Raw genomic sequence first — 23,330 nt, 5'->3', positions numbered from 1 at the left:
TCTAGGGCTCTATGTCTGTCCGCCTTCCACCCATAACATGAGGGTCACAGACACGTGCCCCATGACCAACTTTTTTTTTTAATGTATTTATTTATTTTATTATGTATACAATTGTGTATGTCTGCAGGCCAGAAGAGGGCACCAGACCTCATTACAGATGGTTGTGAGCTACCATGTGGTTGCCAGGAATTGAACTCAGGACCTTTGGAAGAGCAGGCAATGCTCTTAACCACTGAGCCATCTCTCCAGCCCCCATGACCAACTTTTATGTGGGTGCTGGATCTAAACTCAGGTCCTCCTTCTCACACCACAGACTCTTTACCAACCACACCACTTTAGCACCTCCTTATTCTTAGGAGAATATTACATCCAAAGTTGCCGGCTGAGTAGATGAGAGAATAATATCATCTGTCATTTGTTTGAATTCTCTGACTAGGTTAACTTCCTGGATTACTTAAAGCCATCCATAACTACAAATGAGTAGGACACACTTAGATTATGTAGATCTATCATGCTTTTGTGCAGAGACATAATAGAGGCATAAAGTTACTTAAGCCAGCTCAGAGGTAGAGTTTACAAACTATTGTGTAAAAACCACATTTCTGAATAGTTCAAATTTGTAAAAGTATTAGAAGCATTTAATATGAACATTAACAAAGTTGAACTATGCCTGTTTACAAGTTTTAAATGTAACTTTGGATGGAGCCACATTTTTGTGATATCCTTTTTTCCGAAACTATATTAAGCCAAATATGCAAGATATTAACCTAAAGCTCTAATTGTATGGCTTATGTCATTAATGAGGTAGAATCACTTATCTAAAAGAAAGGATGTATATGTATAAAGTTGATATTTAAACAATCTTAAATGGTGACATCAGTTTCTCTGTAGAGTCTTTTTTTAAAAAAATTTTTTTGAAAGCTTTTGTTTCTTCTCTTGCAGAATTAGAATGTGAAGCAATGAGACAGGAGAACGCTCGGCTACAGAATATTGTTGATAACCAAAAGTACTCAGTTACAGACATCGAGAGAATAAACCATGAAAAAAATGAATTGCAGCAGACCATCAATAAATTAACTAAAGACCTAGAGACTGAACAACAACAAATGTGGAATGAGGAATTAAAATATGCCAGAGGCAAAGAGGCGGTAAGTCACGAATATCCGCTCATCACGGAAGACCTTACTAAAGGCCTGTGTAACCAAGGGGAATTCAGTAAGTGGAGGGATAAATTTACTAACACTGACATTTAGCACAGCTAAAACACTCATATCCTTATGCCAGCTCATCAACACCTCTAATATTTATCAGTCAAATTTAAGATAAACTCGGTTTTCTGAGGATGAACTAAGATCAGCAAATAAATAAATGTATGTATGTGATTCTAATATAGAGTGAGCAAGCAGTTCACTGTAAGTAGTCATCTGTCTTCTCTTATCTCCTAACCCTGGTAGGTAAACTCCATCCCTGGGTATAAAGGAAATAGGTATACATCTGTATACACATTAGAGGTCTATCTAATGATGGAACACAAGCTTAGCATGCTCAGGGTATCAAGTTCAATACATAATCCTAATGAAAAGGATGTGGCACCCAGTCTTTGAGCCTAGAATTTGGTCAAACTTGATTTAGCTTTAGCCTGTAATTTCTTATTAACAGCATGCATAGTCTACATCATTTAGCCTTTTTATAGCCTCCACTTGCTTCCTTAGAAAATGAAGTATAAGAGGCAGGGGGAGGTGGATGTCTGTGAGTTAAGGCCAGCCTAGTCTACAGAGAGAGTTCCAGGACAGTCTCAAAAGCTACAGAGAAACCCTGTCTTAGAAAAAAAAGAAGAAGAAAGAAAGAAAAAATGAAGTGTAATTAGACCACATCAGTTAATCTGAAGTGAGTTACTTGGTTTATGAAACTAAAAGGAATAGCATTGGTTGAACATGCTGAAAGAAGAAAATAATCTAGGAGGTAGGTAAGCAGTGGCCTAGGGAGGAGTCCAACTCTGGTCATGAGAAAAGAACTTAGTGGGCTGGGTACCCAAGAGCTAAGAGTATCAAATGTCTGTCTAGGTTAGAAAAACTCACCTAAACAATGCATCTGTAACCTTTTTTCTGTACTAAATTTTGCCCTGGTAGTATAGCAGAACTCTTGTGAAATATAACTATAAGTATATATTTATATAAATATAAAATCTAGAACTCTTGTGAAATATAGCGGTTGCAACTGCATCTAGATATCAGAAGTGTTGGCTGTGGGAACTGATAATGGGAGAAAGAACTAGAGACATAAGCAGTGCACTCCTGGATGCTCTTTCATTAGACTGAAAAGAGGAGCAGGAAGCAGGAGAAGAGACCACTGATTGGGCCTAGAGAGTAACAGAAGAGAAGAGACCACTGATTGGGCCTAGAGAGTAACAGAAGAGAAGAGAAAGTGCCAGGCTGTGTTCTAGGGCCAGGGGAGGAGATACACACAAACACACACACACACACACACACACACAGAGAGAGAGAGAGAGAGAGAGAGAGAGACAGAGAGAGAGAGAGAGAGAGAGATCTGATTCTATAGAGCTTACATTCAGCTAGTAAAAGTGAACAGATATGTCACATTGTAAAGTAAATTAAGAGTTTGGGAAAACTGGGGACTCCATTAGAGGGAAAGCACACTGTCCTGGTAACAGATGTACCCTTGAAGGACAGAGAAATGTGAACTACTAAAAAATTTTTTCAATATAGTTAAAATAATACTTTGAAGTATAAATTATCTATTTCTTTTATTTGGGGTAATTAAAATGTGCTAATATATATACTCTCAAATGTAAGTTTTAGGTTCCCCCTCACACTGGGTTTTTTGTTTTGTTTTTGGTTTTTTTGTTTTGTTTTGGTTTGTGTGTGTGTGTGTGTGTGTGTGTGTGTGTGTGAGTGTGTGTGTTTCTGTATGTAACCCTGGTTGTTCTGGAACTCTGTAGAGCAGTCTAGCCTCAAACTCACAGAGATCTGCCTGCCTGTGCCTCCCAAGTGTTGGGATTAAATGTGTGCCCAGCTCTAAACTTTGGTCTTATTTCATATTTTTATCTAGGTTTGAGAATATAAGTTTCAGTTGATAACGAAACATGGATTTACTCTAGTTTATATGGAGTATGAACACTGGTATACTGCTCACCAATTCTAGCCTTAGAATTATTGTCAAAACTTTTCATTTATATATTTTAATATTACTGTCCATTAATTATCAAACTACTAAAAACTGGCATAATCGCTTGTGTAGAGTTACAGAAATGACCATTGAAAACCACACAGTCTAGGACTGCTTTATTTTTAACATTTCTTTTTGTGTTCTCTTCCAGATCGAAGCACAATTAGCAGACTACCACAAATTGGCTAGAAAATTAAAGCTTATTCCCAAAGGTGCTGAGAATTCCAAAGGTTATGACTTCGAAATTAAGTTTAATCCTGAAGCTGGTGCCAAATGCCTTGTCAAATACAGGGCTCAAGTTTATGTAAGTCTGTGTCTGAACCTCACCTTACCATAATGCCATAGGACTAGACTAAGAAGGAGCACTTTCTTCTGAGTGGTAGATGTCTTATTTCACAGCTGACTTTACTTTAAGAGCCTTTTCCTCTCTGCCTCCTTTACTTCGTCCAACTATCCATTAAAACGTTGGTTACAAGTAAAATCTATCAGGACTATGTCAACAATCTGAGGTAAGCTTTGTTGTCTAGTTACCTTCAGCCCCTCTCGGGAGATCATCATTAGCAAATGTCAGGTGCCTGCTTTACTGATGGTAAAACTTAGAAGGCTAGTTACCAGATCGGGTCTTCCAGCCAGACTGGAGCATGGTAGCCCTTCAGGGAAATCTTGAAAGATGAAATAAATGTCTGTGGTATGCCTGGGCGAATAGTTGTAGTCCAAACACACACAGTAAGGTATGAAGTATAATGAATTATTTTTCAAGGCAGAAAAAGGAAAAAAGTCAGTAATCAACAACCACAAAAAACTGTTCCTAATTTTGAAACGACCAAGGAGATAATTTTGAGAAAACATTTGTTACAATTTTAGATTTATTCACAAGTGTCACAAATTTATTGCCGATACTAAAATACCACCTTTAAAATACTTACCTTTGGAATTCAAATATGTTGAGTCTAATGCTATAGGTTTTTCCCTTGAGAATTGTTCATCCAGACTATGTCCATCCCCCTGAACCTGCTTTATCTAATCAAAAGCTAAGCAGGTCAGGTCTGCTTAATACTGGAATGGGAGAACTGATCACCTACCATGTGTCTACTGTGTACAGACTGTGTTCCAGCCCAGCTGTGTGCTGGAGATGAAATAGCCAAGGAGAACCATATCTTCTCAGAGATAGCGGTTTGCTGATGAACAGACATTGCTTACATCAAGCCAGCTCCATTCACACATACACGCCACTTTTCAGTAGCGTTTAGACGAGATCTTACTGTGAATCCTGGCCTGCAACTCCCCATGCAGCCTGGCTGGTCTCAACTCAAGACAGTGCTGCTGTCTCGGCCTCCTAAGTGCTGGGACTGCGGATGTGTGCCACAGCAACTCCACTTCCACATCTGCTGCAGGATGTCACTGTGTACTTCTTGTTGGCCTGGAACTGCCTGTTAGACCAGACTGACCTCAGTCTCCTCCAGGTGCTGGGATTAAAGGGCTACAACACTACACTCAGTTTAGATTTACTGTCAATTAAGAAAAGAAAGTAGACACAGTAAATCATTGCTTACTGGTTTTGCAAGCCATTAGTTGTCAAACTACGCATATTGACTTCTTTTGCTTTTTGTTTTTCAAGACAGAGTTTCTCTGTGTAGTCCTGGCTGTCCTGGAACTCACTCTGTAGACCAGGCTGGCCTCGAACTCACAGAGACCCGCCTGCCTCTGCCTCTCAAGGGCTGAGATTGAAGGCATGCGCCACTACCGCCCGGCTGGTACATTGATTTCTGTCAGTAGCCAGGTAGCTGGCTGATTTTGCACATCACTACTTTGAATGGTTTTATATTGCTGCAGCAAGAAAATAATTACCTGATTTAAATAATCTTGTAAAAGGTATTTAGGCACAAAGAATATGTTCAGAAAATTTACTTTTACTTTAGAAATATTTTATACAGTAGTGAGCAATGGATGTAGAAGTAGGATGCTGGGGAGAAAGCTCAGTGGTTAAGAACATGCATTGCCTGTAGAGACATACCAAATTAGAAGTACAGTGCCTACCGCAACTAATTCACACCTGATTTTACTCCAGCTCCAGGAGAATCCTGTGTCTCTGGCCTTTATGGGCATCTGCATTCAACTTGCACATGTATCCACAAAATTAATATAAATAAGTCCATATGGGAGAAAGCAGAAATAGTTAGGAATGATGGAGAGCATCTGTCATCCCAGCCACTTGGAAGAGAATTGTAAAAAGGCATTGAGTCTTCCAAAAAACAGGCCTGGGGTGGTTTTGGTTTTGTCGTGTTGTGCTGTTTGGGGTTTGGCAAGGGTTTTCATCTGTTTTGCTTTTAATTAGACTGTGAAAAGACGTGTGGGAGAGTACACGCAGTGACACACATGTGGAGGTCAGTTCTCTCCTCCACCTTAGGTGGTTTCTGAGGATCAAACTCAGGTCTCCAGGCTTGGTCAGCAAGTTCTTTACCTGCTGAGCCATCTTTCACATCCTATTTTTGTTTTGTTGAAACTGTAACTCGTAGTCCAGAGTGGCCTCAGACTGCTGTGCTTAGAGGCTTGTGCAACCACACCCAGTACCAGGAGTTGGGTTTATATTCAGTGGTAGAGCCCATGTTTGTTGTAGAATATCTGGGTTTGATGGACAGCATAAGAAAGGAACTGATCAAAATTAGAAGTCAATAATAGCTTTAAAAGACTTACTCAAGAGCCAGGTGTAATGACACAAGGCTGTACTCCCAGCACTCAGGAGGCAGGGGAACGTGGATCGCTAACTTTGAGGCCAGGCTGATCTGCATAGTGAGTTCTAGGACAGCCAGGGCTACATAGAGAATCCCTGTCTCCTAAAAACAGAAACAAAAGAAGACTTAATACATAATGACATATGGCATTTTCTTTTTGGAGTAGTGAAATATGTTTAAAGTACAATGGCATTTAGATAACAATGTGAGTATACTACAGCCACTGAATTGTACACTGTTTGTACACACTAGTTGTATAGAAAGTTTAGTTTCAGGTTACACTTAACTATTTCTGTTTAATCATTTTAAAGTGGGTATTACCTCAGTTTTCTCAATACAGTGGGAAACAATGCAGTATGGTGTTGAAGTAAAATCAGCAGGTTAGAAGACAAATAGAAGGAATAAAGGGAAATGGGGTCTGGAGAGATGGCTCATAGTTAAGACTGTGTCCTGCTCTTGGAGGGGGTCAGATTCCGTTCCCAGCACCCACATCAGTGACCTCACAGCCTCCTGTAGCTCCAGCTCCAGGGAGACACAACTCTGGCCTCTGCAAGGACCTGCACTCACGCGTACATACATACAAACAGATAGAAAGAAGTGGACTGTCAGGCACTGTAATGGATACCCATAATCCTAGCACTTGGAAGAAGGTTGAGACCAGCTGTTTTTCTTTCCTAAACCTTGGCTTCAAAAAAATGCGATGTTTTTAAAAAAAATTTAAAAAAAAATTAAAAAAAAAATGCGATGTTTTCTCACCAATGGTATATTATATTTAAAATGTCCTGGCTTTATTTTTTTCCTCTGAAACTGTCTTCGATCATAATATAATCATACCTGGTGGGAATTTTTAATATATCTTGACTCCCATATTTCATATATTTTCTAGGTACCTCTCAAAGAGCTCTTGAATGAAAGCGAGGAAGAAATTAGCAAAGCTTTAAATAAAAAGATTGCACTGGAGGACACTTTAGAGCAAGTAAGTGGTGCGCTTAATGCAGCCTAGCATCGAGTGTGACTTGTGATTGCTGAGCAACGTGGTTTAAATTCTGGTTTGTCTGAGACAGGGTTTCTCTGTGTAACTCTGACTATAGGTGGAACTCACTCTGTAGACCGCCTGGCCTTGAACTCACTGAGATCTTCCTGCCTCTGGCTCCTGAGTGCTGGGATTTGCTGGGATTAAAGGTGTGAGCCACTACCACCCAGTTTTATTCTTTTGTTTAAAGCAATCTGTAAGTAAAACCCATGGCTTTGCATAAATAGCTATTCAAGTAATCCACACAAAGTTGTTTTCACTGTTAACATTCTATGGCGTCTGACTTTATGGGCTACAAACATGGCCCTGTGGTAAAGTACTTTCTTAGCATGTGGCTGCAGCCCTGGGTTCAATTCCCAGTACCACCAAAACAAAACAAAACAAATACTTTTTACTAGGAAGACCTTTTTTCTCCTCAATAAAATAGAGGTCAGGAGTGTGCCTTGTACTTGCAATTCCAGCACTTTGTTATCAGAGGCTGGGAGGATTGCAGGTTCCAGGCCAGGCTGGGCCACATAGTAAGACCCTATCTAAAAAGCATAACAGCCAGGAAATCTTAAAATGAAAAATGGTCTATGTTTAGTAATAGTGCAAGTTAGTTTGAGTCATGAAAAATTTAAACAAAAATCAGTCTTTAAGAAAAAGTTGATGAGCGGCTGAAGAGATGGCTCAGCGGCTAGGAACACTGCTTACTCTTCCAGAGGTGCTGAGTTCAGTTCCCAGCAACCACATGGTGGCTCACAACCGTCTATAGTGGGATCCCATGCCCTCGTCTAACGTAAAGTTGTACGTGCAGATGGAGTACTCATATACATAAAAAAAAAGTCTTTTTTTTATGAGAAAGGAAACTTCTTCCCTGTTCTCTCTTTTATTAAAGACTCATTTATTAATTATGTATACAGTGTTCTTCCTTCATATATGCATTCAGGCCAGAAGAGGGCACCAGATCTCATTACTGATGGTTGTGAGCCACCATGTGGTTGCGGGGAATTGAACTCAGGACCTCTGGAAGAGCAGTCAGTGCTCTTAACCTCTGAGCCATTTCTCCAGCCCACGTAAAAATAAGTCTTTAAAGAGAAAAAGGAAGTAAGGAAGAAAAAGAAAAGAAGGAAGAAAAAAAAAAGGTGGTAGTGGTAGCAGCACACACCTTTAATCCCAGCACTCAGGAGCCAGAGGCAGGAGGAGCTCTATGAGTTAGAGGACAGCCAAGGGTGCACAGACAAACCCTGTCTCAAAAAACCAAAAGAGTTGATGATCTAAACATTTGTGTGGTAGGACATACCTATAATCCCAGATTTAGAAAGCAGGAAAATCCAGTGTTCTGGGCTATATAAACCCATGACTCAAAAAAAAAAAAAAGAAAAAAGAAAGAAAAAGAAAAACTATATGTATGTGGGACTGGAAGGTTTTTTCAGTGATTAAGAGCACTGGTTGCTCTTGCAGAGGACCTGAATTCAATTTCTGGCACTCACACAGAAACTCAAAGCCATCTATAATTCCAGTTCTTCTGATTCTAGGAGCACATGACACACATGCTGACATGCAGGGAAGACGTTTATATACATAAATATATATATATATATGTACATAATAATTGATGATAGGCTGAAGAGGTAGCTTAGCAGTTAAGAGCACTTGTTCTTCCAAAGGGGCTGTGTTCATTCCCAGCACCCGCTTGATCGATCACAACCCTCAGTAACTCCAGTCCCACAGATCTGATGCCCTCTTCTGGCCTCCATGAACATGATATACACTTGCTTACAAAACACCTAGACACATAATTTATTTTAAAAATAATTGAGCTAGACATGGTGGTGCATACCAGTAATCCCAGCACTCTGGAAGCTGTGAAGAGAATCTTGAGTTCAAGGTTAGCCTCAGCTACATAACAAGTCCAAGGTTACCCTGGTATGTATAGCAAAAACCTTTCTAAATTTTAAAAAATAGATATTAAGATGGATTACTGCATAAACAATAAAATATCAAAATGGAAAAGTCAAAATAACCAGAAAAAAATAAAATTGATTAACTCTCAAAAGAAGATTTCATTAACAAATTATTTTACTGATGAATGCTTTCAAATATTAAAGGTCAGATGATTTTTAGACATGAAAGTTGTCATAAAATATAAACATATAATTATCAAGAAGCTACTATAGGCCTGTACAACAATTTATAGGCATCACAATAAAATTAAACCAATCACCGACAGACATAAAATGCAATAATTGCCATTGAAATGTATTTGGCAAATAGGCATTTCTTATTTAAGACAAGGTCTTGCTCAGTATAGGTGAGTCTCTAGCCACAATCTTCAGGCCTTCCTTAGTCCTCTCAATGCTGGAATTAGATGCATGCATGGCAACAACTGGCTCAGCAAATGCTTTACGCATGACCATATGCCTGGTACTGTAATAGATGTCTCTACTAATATAGCACAACACCTGCCCGTGGGCTCCACTTGGAGTGGGACGGTGGCTACAAGAATAAGTATTTTCCATTACAAGATTATTAAGTTAGCTACAAATTAGTAGATTTCATAATGGCATTTTTACACATGCTTTCTTCCACACCCTGCCCTCTGGCCTTTGCCTTCCCCTCCCCTGTGTCCCATTCTTGCTGTTTTTCCATTGCCCACAGCAACCTACTTTCTGCTCTCCCAGTACAATATTGCATTGTCTTCTTTCAGTACCCCTGTACCCAAATCCTTCAGGTCTCTTTTTTTCCCTCTCCCAGTTCTCTAGTTTCATGAGTCACCCACACATGTACACCAACCCCTCACACATAGAAATTTAAATCAAGGCTCCACACATGAGCGAAAACATAGTACTTATCTGAATACAGTTTATTTCAGTTAACATTCTGAATTGCAGTTTGACCCATTTTCCTATAAATGTCATTTTTATTACTTTTAAATATGTGTATATATGCATGTGTGTGTGTGTGCCCACAGAGATGAGAGATGTCAGACCCTCCTGGTGCTGGTGTTACTGGTGTTGGGAATCAAATGCTGGTCCTCTGGAAGAACAAGAAGTGCTCTTAATCACTGAGGCATATAGGCAGATGATGTGATAGTTTTGGTTGTAGTTTTTTTCAAAGATTTGTTTATCTTTATTTTTATGTATGTGAATATTTTTCCTGCATATATGTGTACATCCGTGGTGACTGTGGAGCCCAGAAGAGAATCCCTAGAACTGGAGTCATAGATGGTTGTGAGCCACCAAGTGGGTGCTGGGAACCGAACCCAGGTCCTCTGTAAGAGCAGCCAGTGCTCTTCTCTGAGCCGTCTCCCCCACCACTTTCTTATTTTTGACAAACCTACTTACTGATTTCCACAATAGCTGCAATATATATGCTCACTAGCAGTGATAAATATTCCTCTTTCCCCAAATTCCTGCCAGCATTTGTTGTCATCTGTTTTCTTGATGAAAGTCATTCCGAGCTAGTAAGGCATTATAATCATTTTTAATTCACCTTTCCCTGATGGCTTAGGATGTTGAACCCGTCATCAAATATCATTGGCCATTTCTATTTCTTCCTTTGAGGACGGACTGCTCACTTCATTACCTCATGTATGGATTGGATTTGGTTTAATCTTGGCTGTTTTTACATAATAGACCCCTATCTGATACAGAGTTGGCAATGATTTCTCAAATCTGTAAGCTGTCTCTTCAGTTGTGAGGTTGTTTCCATTGTTAGGCAGGTTTTTTATTTGCTATAATCCCATGTGTCAGTCCTTGGGTTGTGTTCTCTGCTGTCACAGTCCATTCAGAAGTTCCTGCCTCTGCATAGGATGATTGTTGACACAGGGCATAGTTGATGTGTCTTCCCTGCAGTTTCAGCATGTTCTGTCTTCACATGAAGTCTGTGATCTATTTTCAGTGTCTCATGTAGTGTGAGACTCGAGACCTGATTTCATTCTTCTACAGATACATACCCAGTTTTCTCAGCACCATCTGTTAAAGAGGCTCTTTGCTAATGTATGTTTTTGACATCTGTGTTTAAAGAACAAAAAAATGAAGTAGCTGCTAGGGCTGGAACGATGACTCCATGATTAAGAGCACTTGCCACTCTTGCAGAGGACACAGGTTCAGTTACCAGCACCCACATGGCAGCTCACAGTCCCTTGTAGCTGTAATTCCAAGGTATCTGATGTCATCTTCTGGACTCCATAGGCACCTGGTGTGCACATGGTGTACATACATACATATACATACATACGTACATGCAAAACACTCTTACACATAAAATAGAATCTTAAAAACATAGTACAAAAAATAGTACTAAATAGTAAAAAAAAATAGACAAACAAGGTGCTCATCAGTTAAGAGTACTTGTTGCTGTCGAAAAGAGCCCAGGTTTGATTCCCAACATCCACATGGCAGCTTACAACCATCTGTTGACACCAGTCTCAAAGAATCTGGCTCCCTCCTCTTACCTCCTTGGTCACCAGGCATACCCACACTCGCAGAATGCTCACATACACAATAAATAAATATGCATAAAAGCAAATATAAAAGTTCTATAATGTTAAATGTTAATTTTGATGTCTGTCAAGATGAACACCATGAAGACGGAGAGCAGGAGAAATGTGAGGATGCTGAAGGAAGAGGTGCAAAAGCTGGACGACCTTTACCAACAAACTATGAAGGTAGGAGCTGGACCGGTGTGTTCATCTGACTCGAGTCTGAAATCTTAGCTGGATGTGGTGGTATACAAAAGCTGAGAGGAGGCCTCAAAACTCAGCCAAAAAAGCCAGGTGTGGTGTCCTCATACCTGTAGTCCCAACATTTAGAAGACCCTGTGGGAGGATTGACACAGCTTTGAGACCCACCTGGGCATAAGTAATTGTCCATTAATCATTGCAAAGCACTGGAGAGATGGCTCAGAGGTTAAGAGCTCTGGCTGCTCTGCCAGTGGTCCTGAGTTCCATTGTCCCATTGTGGTCCCAGCATCCACATAGTGGCTCACAACATCTATAATGAGATCTTGTGCCTTCTTCTGTTATGCAGGCAGAACACTATGTACATGATAAATAAACAAGTCTTGAAATAAACCATTGCAAACTTACTTTCCCAGCTAAATTTCGGTCTGTTCATAAGAGCTCCAGAAGGTAGGTAAGGTGGAAGACCGACTGCCGCTGTTCTGTCCAGCCCTGAATTTTCAGACAGGCATTGAGACCCCGTTCACGAGCCATCATACAATTAAGTTTTACAACTGTGCCATTAGTAGTTATACCAGCAACGTATCACAAATAGAAACGTTTGTATTGCCCTATATATCCCTATATATGGGATGCTTTTTGAGCAGTGTAGAATTTTTGGAAATTATAACACAAAATATGATCTGCACATGAAGTGTGAAATGTGTGCCTATTATTTTTACTGTTATCATATTCCTTGCATGAAAGGTTAAGTTTATTCTTGAAAGCACTCAAGTGAAAGACTCTGTAAGTCCATACTTCAGCATCACAAACCTAGGAATCTGAGAATGACTGGAACTAATTTTGCTAAACATAGTTAATATGTGTGTGAAATTTTAATCAAAATACCAGGTTTCCTTAAATTAGACTTGAAACATTGTTAAATAGAGTGCTACACAGAATCTTCCTGGAGGGGGCACATTTGTGTTTATCATATGAAGTCCCCACTGGAACAGTTAAAGAAAGAAGGCAGTCAACAGCTTGGAAATATAAATGATGCAACGTTCTGGTTTTTTGTTTGGTTTTTAATGCTTAACCTACTTTACTTAAATCTGCCTTTAGCAAATGGAATATGAATGAAAAAAATGATTTTTCTCCTATAGGAGGCTGAGGCACAAGATGAGAAGTGTGACAGGGAGCTTGAATCCCTGGAAAAACATAAGCACCTACTGGAGAGTGCTGTGAACGAGGGCCTCAGCGAAGCCATGGATGAGCTAGAGGCTGTCCAGCGGGAGTAAGTTCACCTCGCCAAGATCTGATTCTTTAAACTTTGTAAAGCTGCTTCTTGTTTTTTATCTTTAATTCCTATTATGAAACTATTTGTGGTGCAAAGAATGATATTTTAAGGATTTAAGTCAAAAAATTAAGATACCTTATGCCACTATTAGAGTTATTGCCAAGCTAGATTATTAAATAGCTTTTAATGCCTGGAAATGAATCCATTTTTTGTTTGTTTGGTTGGTTGGTTTGAGTTTTTTGTTATTTTTGTTCTTATTATTGTTTTTTGTTTGTTTTATGGGTTTTTCGTTCTTTTTGGTTTTGGTTTTTCGAGACAGGGTTTCTTTGTGTAGCTTTGGAGCCTGTCCTGGTCTGTAGACCAGGCTGGCCTTGACTCACAGAGGTATGCTTGCCTCAGCCTCCCAAGTTCTGGTATTACAGATGTGAGCCACCACCAAGCAGCCACTGTTTTGTTTTTGAGATAGGGTCTTTCTTTATATGTAGCCCTGGCTATTGTGGAACACATTGTGTAGTTCATACTGCCTGTCTTTGCTGGGATTAAAGGCGTGCTCCACCACACCTGGCTGTAGACATCTTAATAATTCCGAAATGCGTAAGTAATACAATAAATACGGAACTCTTCAACTCAGGACCTACAAGGCCAGGTAGGCACCACAGCCTAGCGCTTGGGCGAAGAGGTGCAAGGTTCGTCTGAAATGGAATGGAGGGTCATTCATCAGGGTAGCTGACCACACAGCGAGTGACCAGAAGCAGCTGGGAGAGATCTGAGCTGTGTGCTTACATAATGGCATTTGGATGGATTCTACCAGGCATGGTTTTCTTGGGAGTGGGGGTGGACAGGGTTTCTTTATAGCTTTGAAGCCTGTCCTGGAACTCCACTCTATAGATCAGGCTGGCCTCAAACTCACAGATATCCGCCCATCTCTGCCTCCTGAGAGCTGGGATAAAAGGCGTGTGCCACCACTTCTGGCCAGGCATGGTTTTCTATATTCACCAAATATTTCTCAGGGAAAATAGTAACATATATAAATGCAAAATTTGTATTTTGCTGAGGTTACTACGCTGTAGTAATTTATTCACTTATTTTCTAGATATTAAACAAGTCGTTTTTCTTATTTTAATTCTGTAGATACCAACTGGTTCTACAAAGCACAGCTGAAGAAAGGAGAAAAGTGGGAAGTAATTTACAGCATCTTTTAGAGATGGTTGCTACACATGTAGGGTCTTTGGAAGTAAGTATGAAGCTCTTTGCTGAATTCTAGCTGCTTTGTTTCTATAGGAATTGAATAACAAATTTTCCTTTTTTTCTTTTATTTATTTATTTGAAAAAACCCTATCTTTTAACATTTTACATACCAATCCCAGTTCCCACTCCCCCCCCCCCTCCTGCTCCCTCCAACATCCTCCCATCCCATTCCCCATCCACTCCAGAGAAGGTAAAGCTTCCCGTGGGAACTCAACAAAGTCTAGCACATTGCTTTGAGGCAGGACCACTGCTCTTCCCACTACCTAGGCTGAGCAGAGTATCCCTACAAAGAGAATGGGTTCCAAAAAGCCAGTACAAGCAGTAGAGATAAGTCTTGCTCTCACTGCCAGTCGCCCCACAGTCTGCCCCAGCCATTCAACTGCCACCCACATTCAGTGGGCCTAGTTCCCCCCACTGTCAGACTGGTGTCTCTAATCTTAGGACCAGGGCACATTTCTTTGTCTCCCTCTGATTCTAGGGACAGTCTGTGTTTCTTTGACACTAGTTCAGAGTCAGAGCACATGTCTTTAGTCGTAGGTTCAGGAATAACGATGTTTCTTTCCCTGGCCCAGGTCTCAAATCCAAGGTGTGTTTCTCTCACTGGCTCTGGGTTCAGAGTCAGGGTGCTCAGTGATTGGTTGGTTTCCTATTCCAGTTGTCCCTTTTACCCTGCACTCCCCCTTTTTATTTGTTAATAAATAACAGGGGGATTAGAAAGGGGTGATGTTTTCATGAGACTTTCTGCTGCATTGGGGCATTGAAGTTCTTGGGACAATCTTGATCTTCATCCCCGGGATATAACTGGATGTACAGGCCTCTGGCTATGTAGCTATAGGCTGGTAATCCTGCAATAGTAACTTGTTCAATGTCTGGTTAGAAATCTTTGGATTTGTTGTTAAAGAAATTTAGATAAGAGGTTTATGAGACAGGGCATAATTAATAGCACTAAGAGAAATAAGGAAAGAGGGGTTAGGAAGGGAAGCATCCAGTACCATATCTGACTATTAGTGATCCACTGGCTAGGTTTTGAAATAGATAGATAGATGATGCACCAGCCCTGCATCTCTAGGATGAAGCTAACTTGATCATGGTGGATTTTTTTTTATGTGTCCTTGATTAGTTTGCCAGTGTTTTTGTTTTTGTTTCTGTTTTTGAGTATTTTTGCATCAAATTCATGAGGCAGTTTGGTCTGTAATTCTCTTTGGTTGAGTCTTTGTGTGGTTTCATTATCAGGGTAACTGTAGCTTCATAATTGGCAATGTTCCTTCTGTTTCTATTTTGTGGAACAATTTGATGAGTATAGGTAATAGCTCTTCTTTGAAGTTCTGAATACTGCACTGAAACCAGCCAGCCCTGGACTCTTTTTGGTTGGGAGACTCTCAGTGACTGCGTCTATTTTCTTGCAGGTTAGAGGTCTCTTTAAATTGAGACCTCATCTTGATGAATTTTTCCTGTGATGAGTTTGAAGTGTCCCTCTCCATATCTTCTGATTGATTTTAGTTTGAAGTCTATTTTGTTAGATATTAGGATTGCTACACCTGCTTGTTTCTTAGGTCCATTTGATTGGAAAATATTTTCCCAACCATTTACTCTGAAGTAATGTCTGTCTTTGAGGTTGAGGTGTCTTGTATATAGCAGAAGGATGGATCCTGGTTTCATATCCATTCTGTTAGCCTGTGTCTTTTTATGTTTTGTGTTTTCTTTATTGTTTCCTTTTCAGTTTTCAAGTCCTGGATAGTTTCTTTTATATGTTTGATTTCTTTTTCTTGGTTTTCTTTGAGTGATTTGCTGATATCTTCCAATTTTTTGTTTGTCTTTTCCTCAATTTCTTTAAGGGAATTTCTCATTTCATCTTTAAGAATTTCAAACATTCTCTTGAAGTTATATTTTAGGTCATTTTCTTCTGGTTCATCCATATTTGGTTGTTCAGGTATTGCTGTTGTAGGGTCTTTAGGTTTTACTGGTGTTGTCTTGTTCTTTGTGGTGTAGCGTGTGATCTTACCTTTTCTACTCATCTTTTCCTCTATTAGGTGTGGTTGGGCTATCTGAGATTCTGTTGAATAATCTTCTAGATGCCAGTGAATCAAAAAAAAAGAAAAGCTCAGTTAGTTGTTCCTCATGGTACAGTCAGGGTCACAGTTCTAGTTACCCTGTTGGTTACTCCTGTTCCTGGAGATAGCTCAGTGTTCTTGTGCTTTGCTATGCTCCCTTGGAGTTGGCTGTCTCGGGCCTTCTTTAGCCTAGATTGCTGGCTTTGATCCGTTTCTGTACATCCTGGTCTGGATCCCTTCCTGCAGAAGTCCCTGGCTTGGAGTTGGACCTGTTCTGGTGGAGATCGCTGGATCTGGTCACTGGTTCAATCCTGATCTGCCAGTGTTATGGGACTAGGTTGGCTCCCAGGACTAGATTTGCTCCCTGTGGAGCTTGTTTCTTCCTCTGGCTCTCTCTGTCCTAGGTGGCTTGTTCAGTCCCACTCCTGTGGAATTTGTTTCCCCAAATGGAGTTCCTTGCCTGGGGCCTATTTTGGCCTAAATTTCTGGCTTTGATCTTTATCTATAAATCCTGGTCTGGATTCCCTCCTGCAGAAGTCCCTGGGTTGGAGCTGGACCTAGAAAGGTTTCTGGTTCCAGTCAATTGCCTCGGAAGTCTCAGGCTCTGGTGAGCCTTACTTCCTCAGAGGTCACACTCGGACCAGCCGAGGTTCCAGGTTCCTGCCTATTCCCTTTGATGTCCCAGACCAATGCCCTAACCCACAGAGGTCCTGGCTCAGGCCTACTCTCTCTGATGTCCCAGACTCACGCCTAGGCTCGCCGAGATCTCTGGTTCCTGCCTATTCCCTTGAAGGACCCAGGTTCACTCACGCCCAGACTGGCAGAGGTCCTGGAGACTGAATTTGCTCCTGGTGGAGCTCTCTCTCTCTCTCTCTCTCTCTCTCTCTCTCTCTCTCTCTCTCTCTCTCTCTCTCTGGTCTTTCTTGGCAGTCCAGACTGGTGTTAAATTGGGATCCTCCTGTCTCAGCCTCTCACGTGCTGAGTTTACAGTCATCTACTATTACATCCGCCTGGTTCTCCTCTTCATTTGCAAATGTCATTCTTGTAGGGAAATGTCACACTTGAAACAAAATTCATGGTTGTACATTAAGAGTTGTGAATTGTTTCCACTAGAAACACCTTGAAGAACAGACTGCTAAAGTGGACGCAGAGTATGAAGGAAGCATGTCTGAAGACCTCTTGGAAAATATCAAAGAGATTGCAGAGAAGTACAAGAGCAGCGCTGCTCTATGTGAGAGTCCTGGGGAATGAAGATAAACCGACGGTGGCTGTCTTCTGTCTGTCATAGACGTATATTAACTAAAAATGGATATGTCCCAAAACTGTGTAAGAGTTAATAAAGTGCATTAGTAAAGTGAGGGTTTCCCTTCATTTCTCTGACTCACTTCTGATGAAAGAACATGGTATGGGCTAAACCGGGAGTTAGCAGACTACATTGTGAACCAAGTAAGACACACCCATTCACTGACTTTCTGCAAGTGCTTGTCCACTGTGATGGTGTTAAACAATCTAAAGAAGACACCACTTGGCCTGCAGAGCCAGACATATTGACTCTCAGGTCCTTGTGACTTTTCCTTGGAGGGTGGGAAGAAGCATCTGTTCACCCTTCCTTCACCCGGATGAAAAAGGATTCCATCCCAATCCGGGTAGTGAATCGGTGAGTTTATTGGGGTCACTTGTAGGATCACAAATGACTCGAGGCAGCTACAGCACCAGGAAACCTCCAGGACAGCATACCAGCACTTAGACCATGAAGAGTGCCACCCACAGCATGGGCAGCTCATAAGCACCTTCGCCACTGAAGAGCTTTGGGCAGCATAAGGGAGGCTACACTACCACAAAGTTCCCCCGTTCCAATCAATTATGTATGTCTTATAGAACCTCTGGGCAGGGACCCCCAAGCTCCCTAAGCTCCCTACTCTATCCGTGAGGAAATGTTGATTAAAATTAGTTATCTGCAGATAGAGCTAAATGAACACAGTCTAGAGGTGGTTTTTTTTTTTTTTTAATTTTCGAGACAGGGTTTCTCCGCAGCTTTTTGGTTCCTGTCCTGGAACTAGCTCTTGTAGACCAGGCTGGCCTCGAACTCACAGAGATCCACCTGCCTCTGCCTCCTGAGTGCTGGGATTAAAGGTGTGCGCCACCACCGCCTGGCTAGAGGTGGTTTTAACACTCAGAAGAACCTGCCAGGGAAGAGGAAGACTCTGCCTGTTCAAGTCAAGCAGAACAATGCATGGGTACCACAGTGGCCTTAGAGTCAGAAACAAGTCGTGTGCAAACCCTGTGGAGGGGACTACTCACTGAGGGTGATGGGGTTACTGCTGCTCCTGAGAGCTCACGGAGCAGCAGAGCAGCACTGACCGAGACCAACTGGGCACTCGGTAACAAGCAGGCTCCATGAAGTGTCTTCCAGCCTCGTGGAGCCAGGACTTGAATATTCAACAGGCTGGCCTGTCCGTGAGAAAGGGAAACAGTGAAAATAGTCTGGAAAAACGTGAGCTGTCAAACTATTGCTAGACATAAAGTATGGGCGGCTAAAATCTTAAAACTGCATTGTTAATAAAGTGGAACCAGAGGAAAATCCATATCTTTGAAGTTCATTTTCTTTACATAATCTAGTGTAACTGGCTAGTAGTGCTGCAGCAGGCTCGGTCTAGCTAGAGTGCGTGTCTAGCGTGTCATAGCCTTTGGCTTTGATCCCAGAACTAGAAGTTAAGCTAGGCATGATAGCCAACACATGTAATCTCCTGCACCCACATTCAGAATGCTGAGGAGCAAGGATTTTGAGGTCAGACCAGGCTGAGCTATATAGCAAGCTAAAGACCAAGGTGGCCTTTTAAGGTTGTGTCTCAAAAAATAACCAGAAAAAAAATAAAATTTACTAATAAAATATTAATTTAAAAAAGTAATTTTTGAGGCAAAGTCTCTCTCTAGTCCAGGCTGGTCTCATACTCCCTGTGTAGTTGAAGGTGACCTTGAACTTCTGACCCTCTGCCTTCTACTTCCAAAACGTGAGATTACAGTTTGTCTCCATGTCTGGATTATGTGCTATGGAAACCAAACTCAACTCCTCTTGTTTGCTAGGCAAGAATAATTATCCCCAACTGCTGAAAAGCAAAACTTGATCAGGAAAGAAAGAAGGTGGACAGTGGTGCATACCTGTCATCCATCCTTTGAGCAATTGAGAGAAGAAGATCAGGAGACTCTGTCAAAACTAAAGGAGCATGGCAGAGAGACACTCATGGATGCAGCCTTCCTTGGCAGTAAACTGCCAGCTCTGGTGATCTGGGCTTAAGGTGTGCTTGATCTGCAAGCACAAAGTTCCACAAGCACAGCTAAAGAAATAGAAATGAACCCATGATGATGACATCTGGCTGTTCCGGCCATCTAGAATGCTGAAACAGATTCGAACGGTGCAACCAAAATGCCAGCCTGACGAACTCTGAAAGGACAGAACACTACCCTGTACTATACATCCCGTTTGTGAAATCAGAGATTTTTCTATAGCGCTGTGTCCCAGTGAAAAGGATGCCAGTCAGTGGAATCCAAGAGTAGAACCAAGAGCCAGTCTTGGTCTGGCATAGATTTCAACAACTAAGATTTTGGTGCTTCGTACCCCAAATTTACTTAGAGGTCATGCGCTGTGGGACAACCTTCCTGTATGCTGTGAGTATGTTTTATTCCTAGCAGTTAATAAAGCTGCTTTGTTCAATAGCAAGACAGAATAATGCTAAGCAGAAAAGCCAAACTGAAAATATAAGGAAGAAGGGTGGGGGAGGCTGGAGAGATGGCTCAGTGGCTAAGAGCATTGCCCGCTCTTCCAAAGGTCTTGAGTTCAATTCCCAGAAACCACATGGTGGCCCACAACCATCTGTAATGAAGTCTGGTACCCTCTTCTGGCTAACAGTATAAATAATAAATAAATAAATATTTTTTAAAAAAAAAGAAGGGTGGGGTCTGGGAGATGACACCAAGCTGCCAAAGCAGCAAGATGTCCTAGACCACAGGTAAAGCCACGAGCTCTATGGCAATGCATAGGTAAGTAGAAATTTAAAAGTAGGAGCTAGTTAGTAATAAGCCTGAGCGACAAGCCAAGTAGCTTACGATAGTAAGTCTCCAAGTGGTTATTTAGAAGCAGAGCAGAGAAACCTCCAACCACAGTTCTGTTTCCAGAGTGGGCTCATCTCATCAAGAGATAGAACAAGGGTACTTTGACCTTCCCATTACAACTGCCACTAGAAAGCCTTGGACTCTGAACTTGGGAAACAACAGGAGGATAAAGGAGCCACCATCATGGCAGAGATAAATGACCCTTCTCTGCAAGGAGCTTTATATATGCCCTTGCTGAAGGGTGACTGGGAGATGTTTTGTATTTTCACACTAATAACAGCTTTTGTGATGACTCACATTTTAGAAGTTTTAAAAGAACCCACCCATTTTTTTTCTTACTCTATTATTGTTAAATTTTATCTAGTGACTTTCAGGCATCTAGGACCTTGATTGTAACTGTTTTCCTAAATACTTTCATATGATTACTTTCCAAACATAATTATCATCTCCATGATTAAGTACTTTCCTAACGCATGTGTGAAGTCCTGAATTCAATCCAAAGTGCTGTCAGGAAAAAAAAACACAAAACTACATCTATACATTCCTAGAGTAAATCCTACCTGGTCATGATGTGGTTTTGTGCTACTAGAGTCAACATTTGTCTATTTGTTTGGGTTGTTTCATTTTGTTTTTTATTTAATTTTTAATGTGTGAGTTTTTGCCTGTTTGTGTCCACCCTACATACATGTCTATGCCCACAGAGGCCAGAGAATGTTGGATCCCCAGAACTGCAGATGCTTTTCAGCCAACTTTGTGGGTGCTAGCAATCAGATTCGGGTTCTCTGAAGTCATCTCTCCAGCCTTATTGGTTTGTTTGTTTTTTCTTTTTTTAAATATTTATTTATTATGTGTACAATATTCTGTCTGTGTGTATGCCTGCAGGCCAGAAGAGGGCACCAGACCTCATTACAGATGGTTGTGAGCCACCATGTGGTTGCTGGGAATTGAACTCAGGACCTTTGGAAGAGCAGGCAATGCTCTTAACCACTGAGCCATCTCTCCAGCCCCTGGTTTGTTTATTTTTGAGGAATGGTCTAGCAACTCATGACAATCTTCCTCACTGCATAACTGAGATGATAGGTTTTAAGCTACCATGCCCAACTTTTTGTTTACTCTCCTTATGCTGCCCAAGATGGTCTCAAGTATTAGTGAAATCAATCCTCCAGTTTCCCAAGTGGCCGGGACTCACAGTATATACCACAGTACTCCATATGTTTTACTTTTTAAAATGTATCATAAAAATAAATATTAAACTTTGGAATAATACAAAAGTATTAAGGATCGGGAGTGGTGTTAGATGCCTGTAATCTCAGCATTTGGGTGAGGGAGGAAGATCTGAAGTTTGAGGCCAGCCTAGGATCCTGTCTCAAAGATAGATAGATAGATAGATAGATAGATAGATAGATAGATAGATAGGCAGGCAGGCAGGCAGGCAGGCAGGCAGGCAGACAGACAGACAGACAGACAGACGAGGAGTGCCTGGAGAGATATTAGACTGTGAATTCTACCATTTTTTTGAGGATATTTGCCTCATACCAAGGGAATTCGGTATAGCTTTTCTGTTTCCCAGCCTGTCAGTAAGTTGGCACTGATCCTGTGAGCTGGGTCAAAGGTGCTGCTGGGATACGGTGCAGTAGGGATAATTCCTGGTGCCAGTGGCTCCTCAGTCTACTACAGCCACGCAACTGTCAACCACATTCCGAGGGACTAGTTTGGTCCTATGCTTGTTCCTTCCCAGTCCAGCTGGAGTTGGTAAGTCCTTCTAAATACAAATGATAAAGAAGCAGAGAAACATCACCTTTCACAATAGCCACAAATGATATAAAATATCTTGGGGTAACACTAACCAAAGAAGTGAAAGACCTGTTTGACAAGAACTTTAAGTCTGAAGAAAGAAATTAAAGAAGATACCAGAAAATGGAAAGATTTCCCATGTTCTTGAATAGGTAGGATCAACATACTAAAGATGACAATCCTACCAAAAGCAATCTATAGACTCAATGCAATCCTCATCAAAATTCCAACACAATTCCTTAAAGATCTTGAAAGAACAATAATCAACTTCATACGGGAAAAACAAAAAACTCAGAATAGCTAAAACAATCCTGTACAATAAAGAAACTTCTGGACGCATCACCATCCCTGACATCAAGCCCTATTACAGAGCTACAGTAATGAAAACAGCTTGGTATTGACATAAAAACAGAGAGGTTAACCAGTGGAATTGAATTCAAAGACTCAGATATTAATCCACACACCTATGAACACCTGATTTTATACCAAGAAGCTAAAATATATATAATGGAAAAAAGAAAGCATCTTCAACAAGTGGTGTTGGCATAACTGGATGTCAACCCTAAGAAAAACATATATAGATCCACCTGAAAAGTCAAAATAGAAAAGATCACCTGACAAAATTGAGAATATAGAAGTGGGGGGAGAAGGGAGAGTAGAATCTGTGAGTTTCTAATCAGTAGAAATTGCCTCAGAAATAAGGTATAGGGAAAGAAAGGAGGATACCTATAGTAGACCTCTGGTTTCCATATATATACACAGATATGTGCATGAACACACACACATGCACACATAAAAAATGCAAACTGAGAAGCATGGACTAATGAGAAAACTTGTCCTTGCTTACCTTTCGACGTCACAAGAAAAGTGTCTTCTCTCAAGAAATTAGGTAGTAAATTAGTTACAGTCCCTCAGCTCATAGTCATCCTGCCTCAGACTCCAGACTGCTGCGATCACAGGCATGTCATAGCAGACCTGGTTTAGTCTGCATCTTTGGAATACATATATATTGAATGTGAAATACCCCCTCACAGGTTCATATCTGGAATGCTTGGCCCCTAGCTGGTGGCACTGTTAGGGGAGGTGGTAGGAGCTTTAGGTGACATCTAGCTGGAGGAAGTATGTCACTGATGGAGGAAGGTCATTGGCTAATAAAGAAACTGCCTTGGCCCATTTGATAGGCCAGCCTTTAGGTAGGTGGAGTAAACAGAACAGAATACTGGGAGGAAGAAGGCAG

The 23,330-nt window shown here is 41.0% G+C and overlaps 1 protein-coding gene across 1 annotated transcript in view; it reads left to right on the top strand.

Moving 5' to 3' along the window:
* Window positions 1–17,529, top strand: part of LOC121434757 (kinetochore protein NDC80 homolog) — a 37,062-nt gene extending 19,533 nt beyond the window's left edge. The window contains exons 11-17 of the mRNA XM_041633714.1: window positions 943–1,148; window positions 3,338–3,490; window positions 6,805–6,894; window positions 11,510–11,602; window positions 12,757–12,887; window positions 14,022–14,124; window positions 17,303–17,529. Coding sequence (XP_041489648.1) covers window positions 943–1,148; window positions 3,338–3,490; window positions 6,805–6,894; window positions 11,510–11,602; window positions 12,757–12,887; window positions 14,022–14,124; window positions 17,303–17,440 — 914 coding nt within the window. The 3' untranslated portion in view covers window positions 17,441–17,529. The remainder of the gene's footprint in view (window positions 1–942; window positions 1,149–3,337; window positions 3,491–6,804; window positions 6,895–11,509; window positions 11,603–12,756; window positions 12,888–14,021; window positions 14,125–17,302) is intronic.
* Window positions 17,530–23,330: the final 5,801 nt, after the last annotated feature.

Source organism: Microtus oregoni, unplaced genomic scaffold, assembly GCF_018167655.1.
Source record: "Microtus oregoni isolate MIOR12 unplaced genomic scaffold, Mior012 000044F_ref0000062, whole genome shotgun sequence".
NCBI lineage: Eukaryota > Metazoa > Chordata > Mammalia > Rodentia > Cricetidae > Microtus > Microtus oregoni.
The sequence above is the reverse complement of the archived record's forward strand: the minus strand, read 5'-3'. Positions and strand labels throughout refer to the sequence as shown.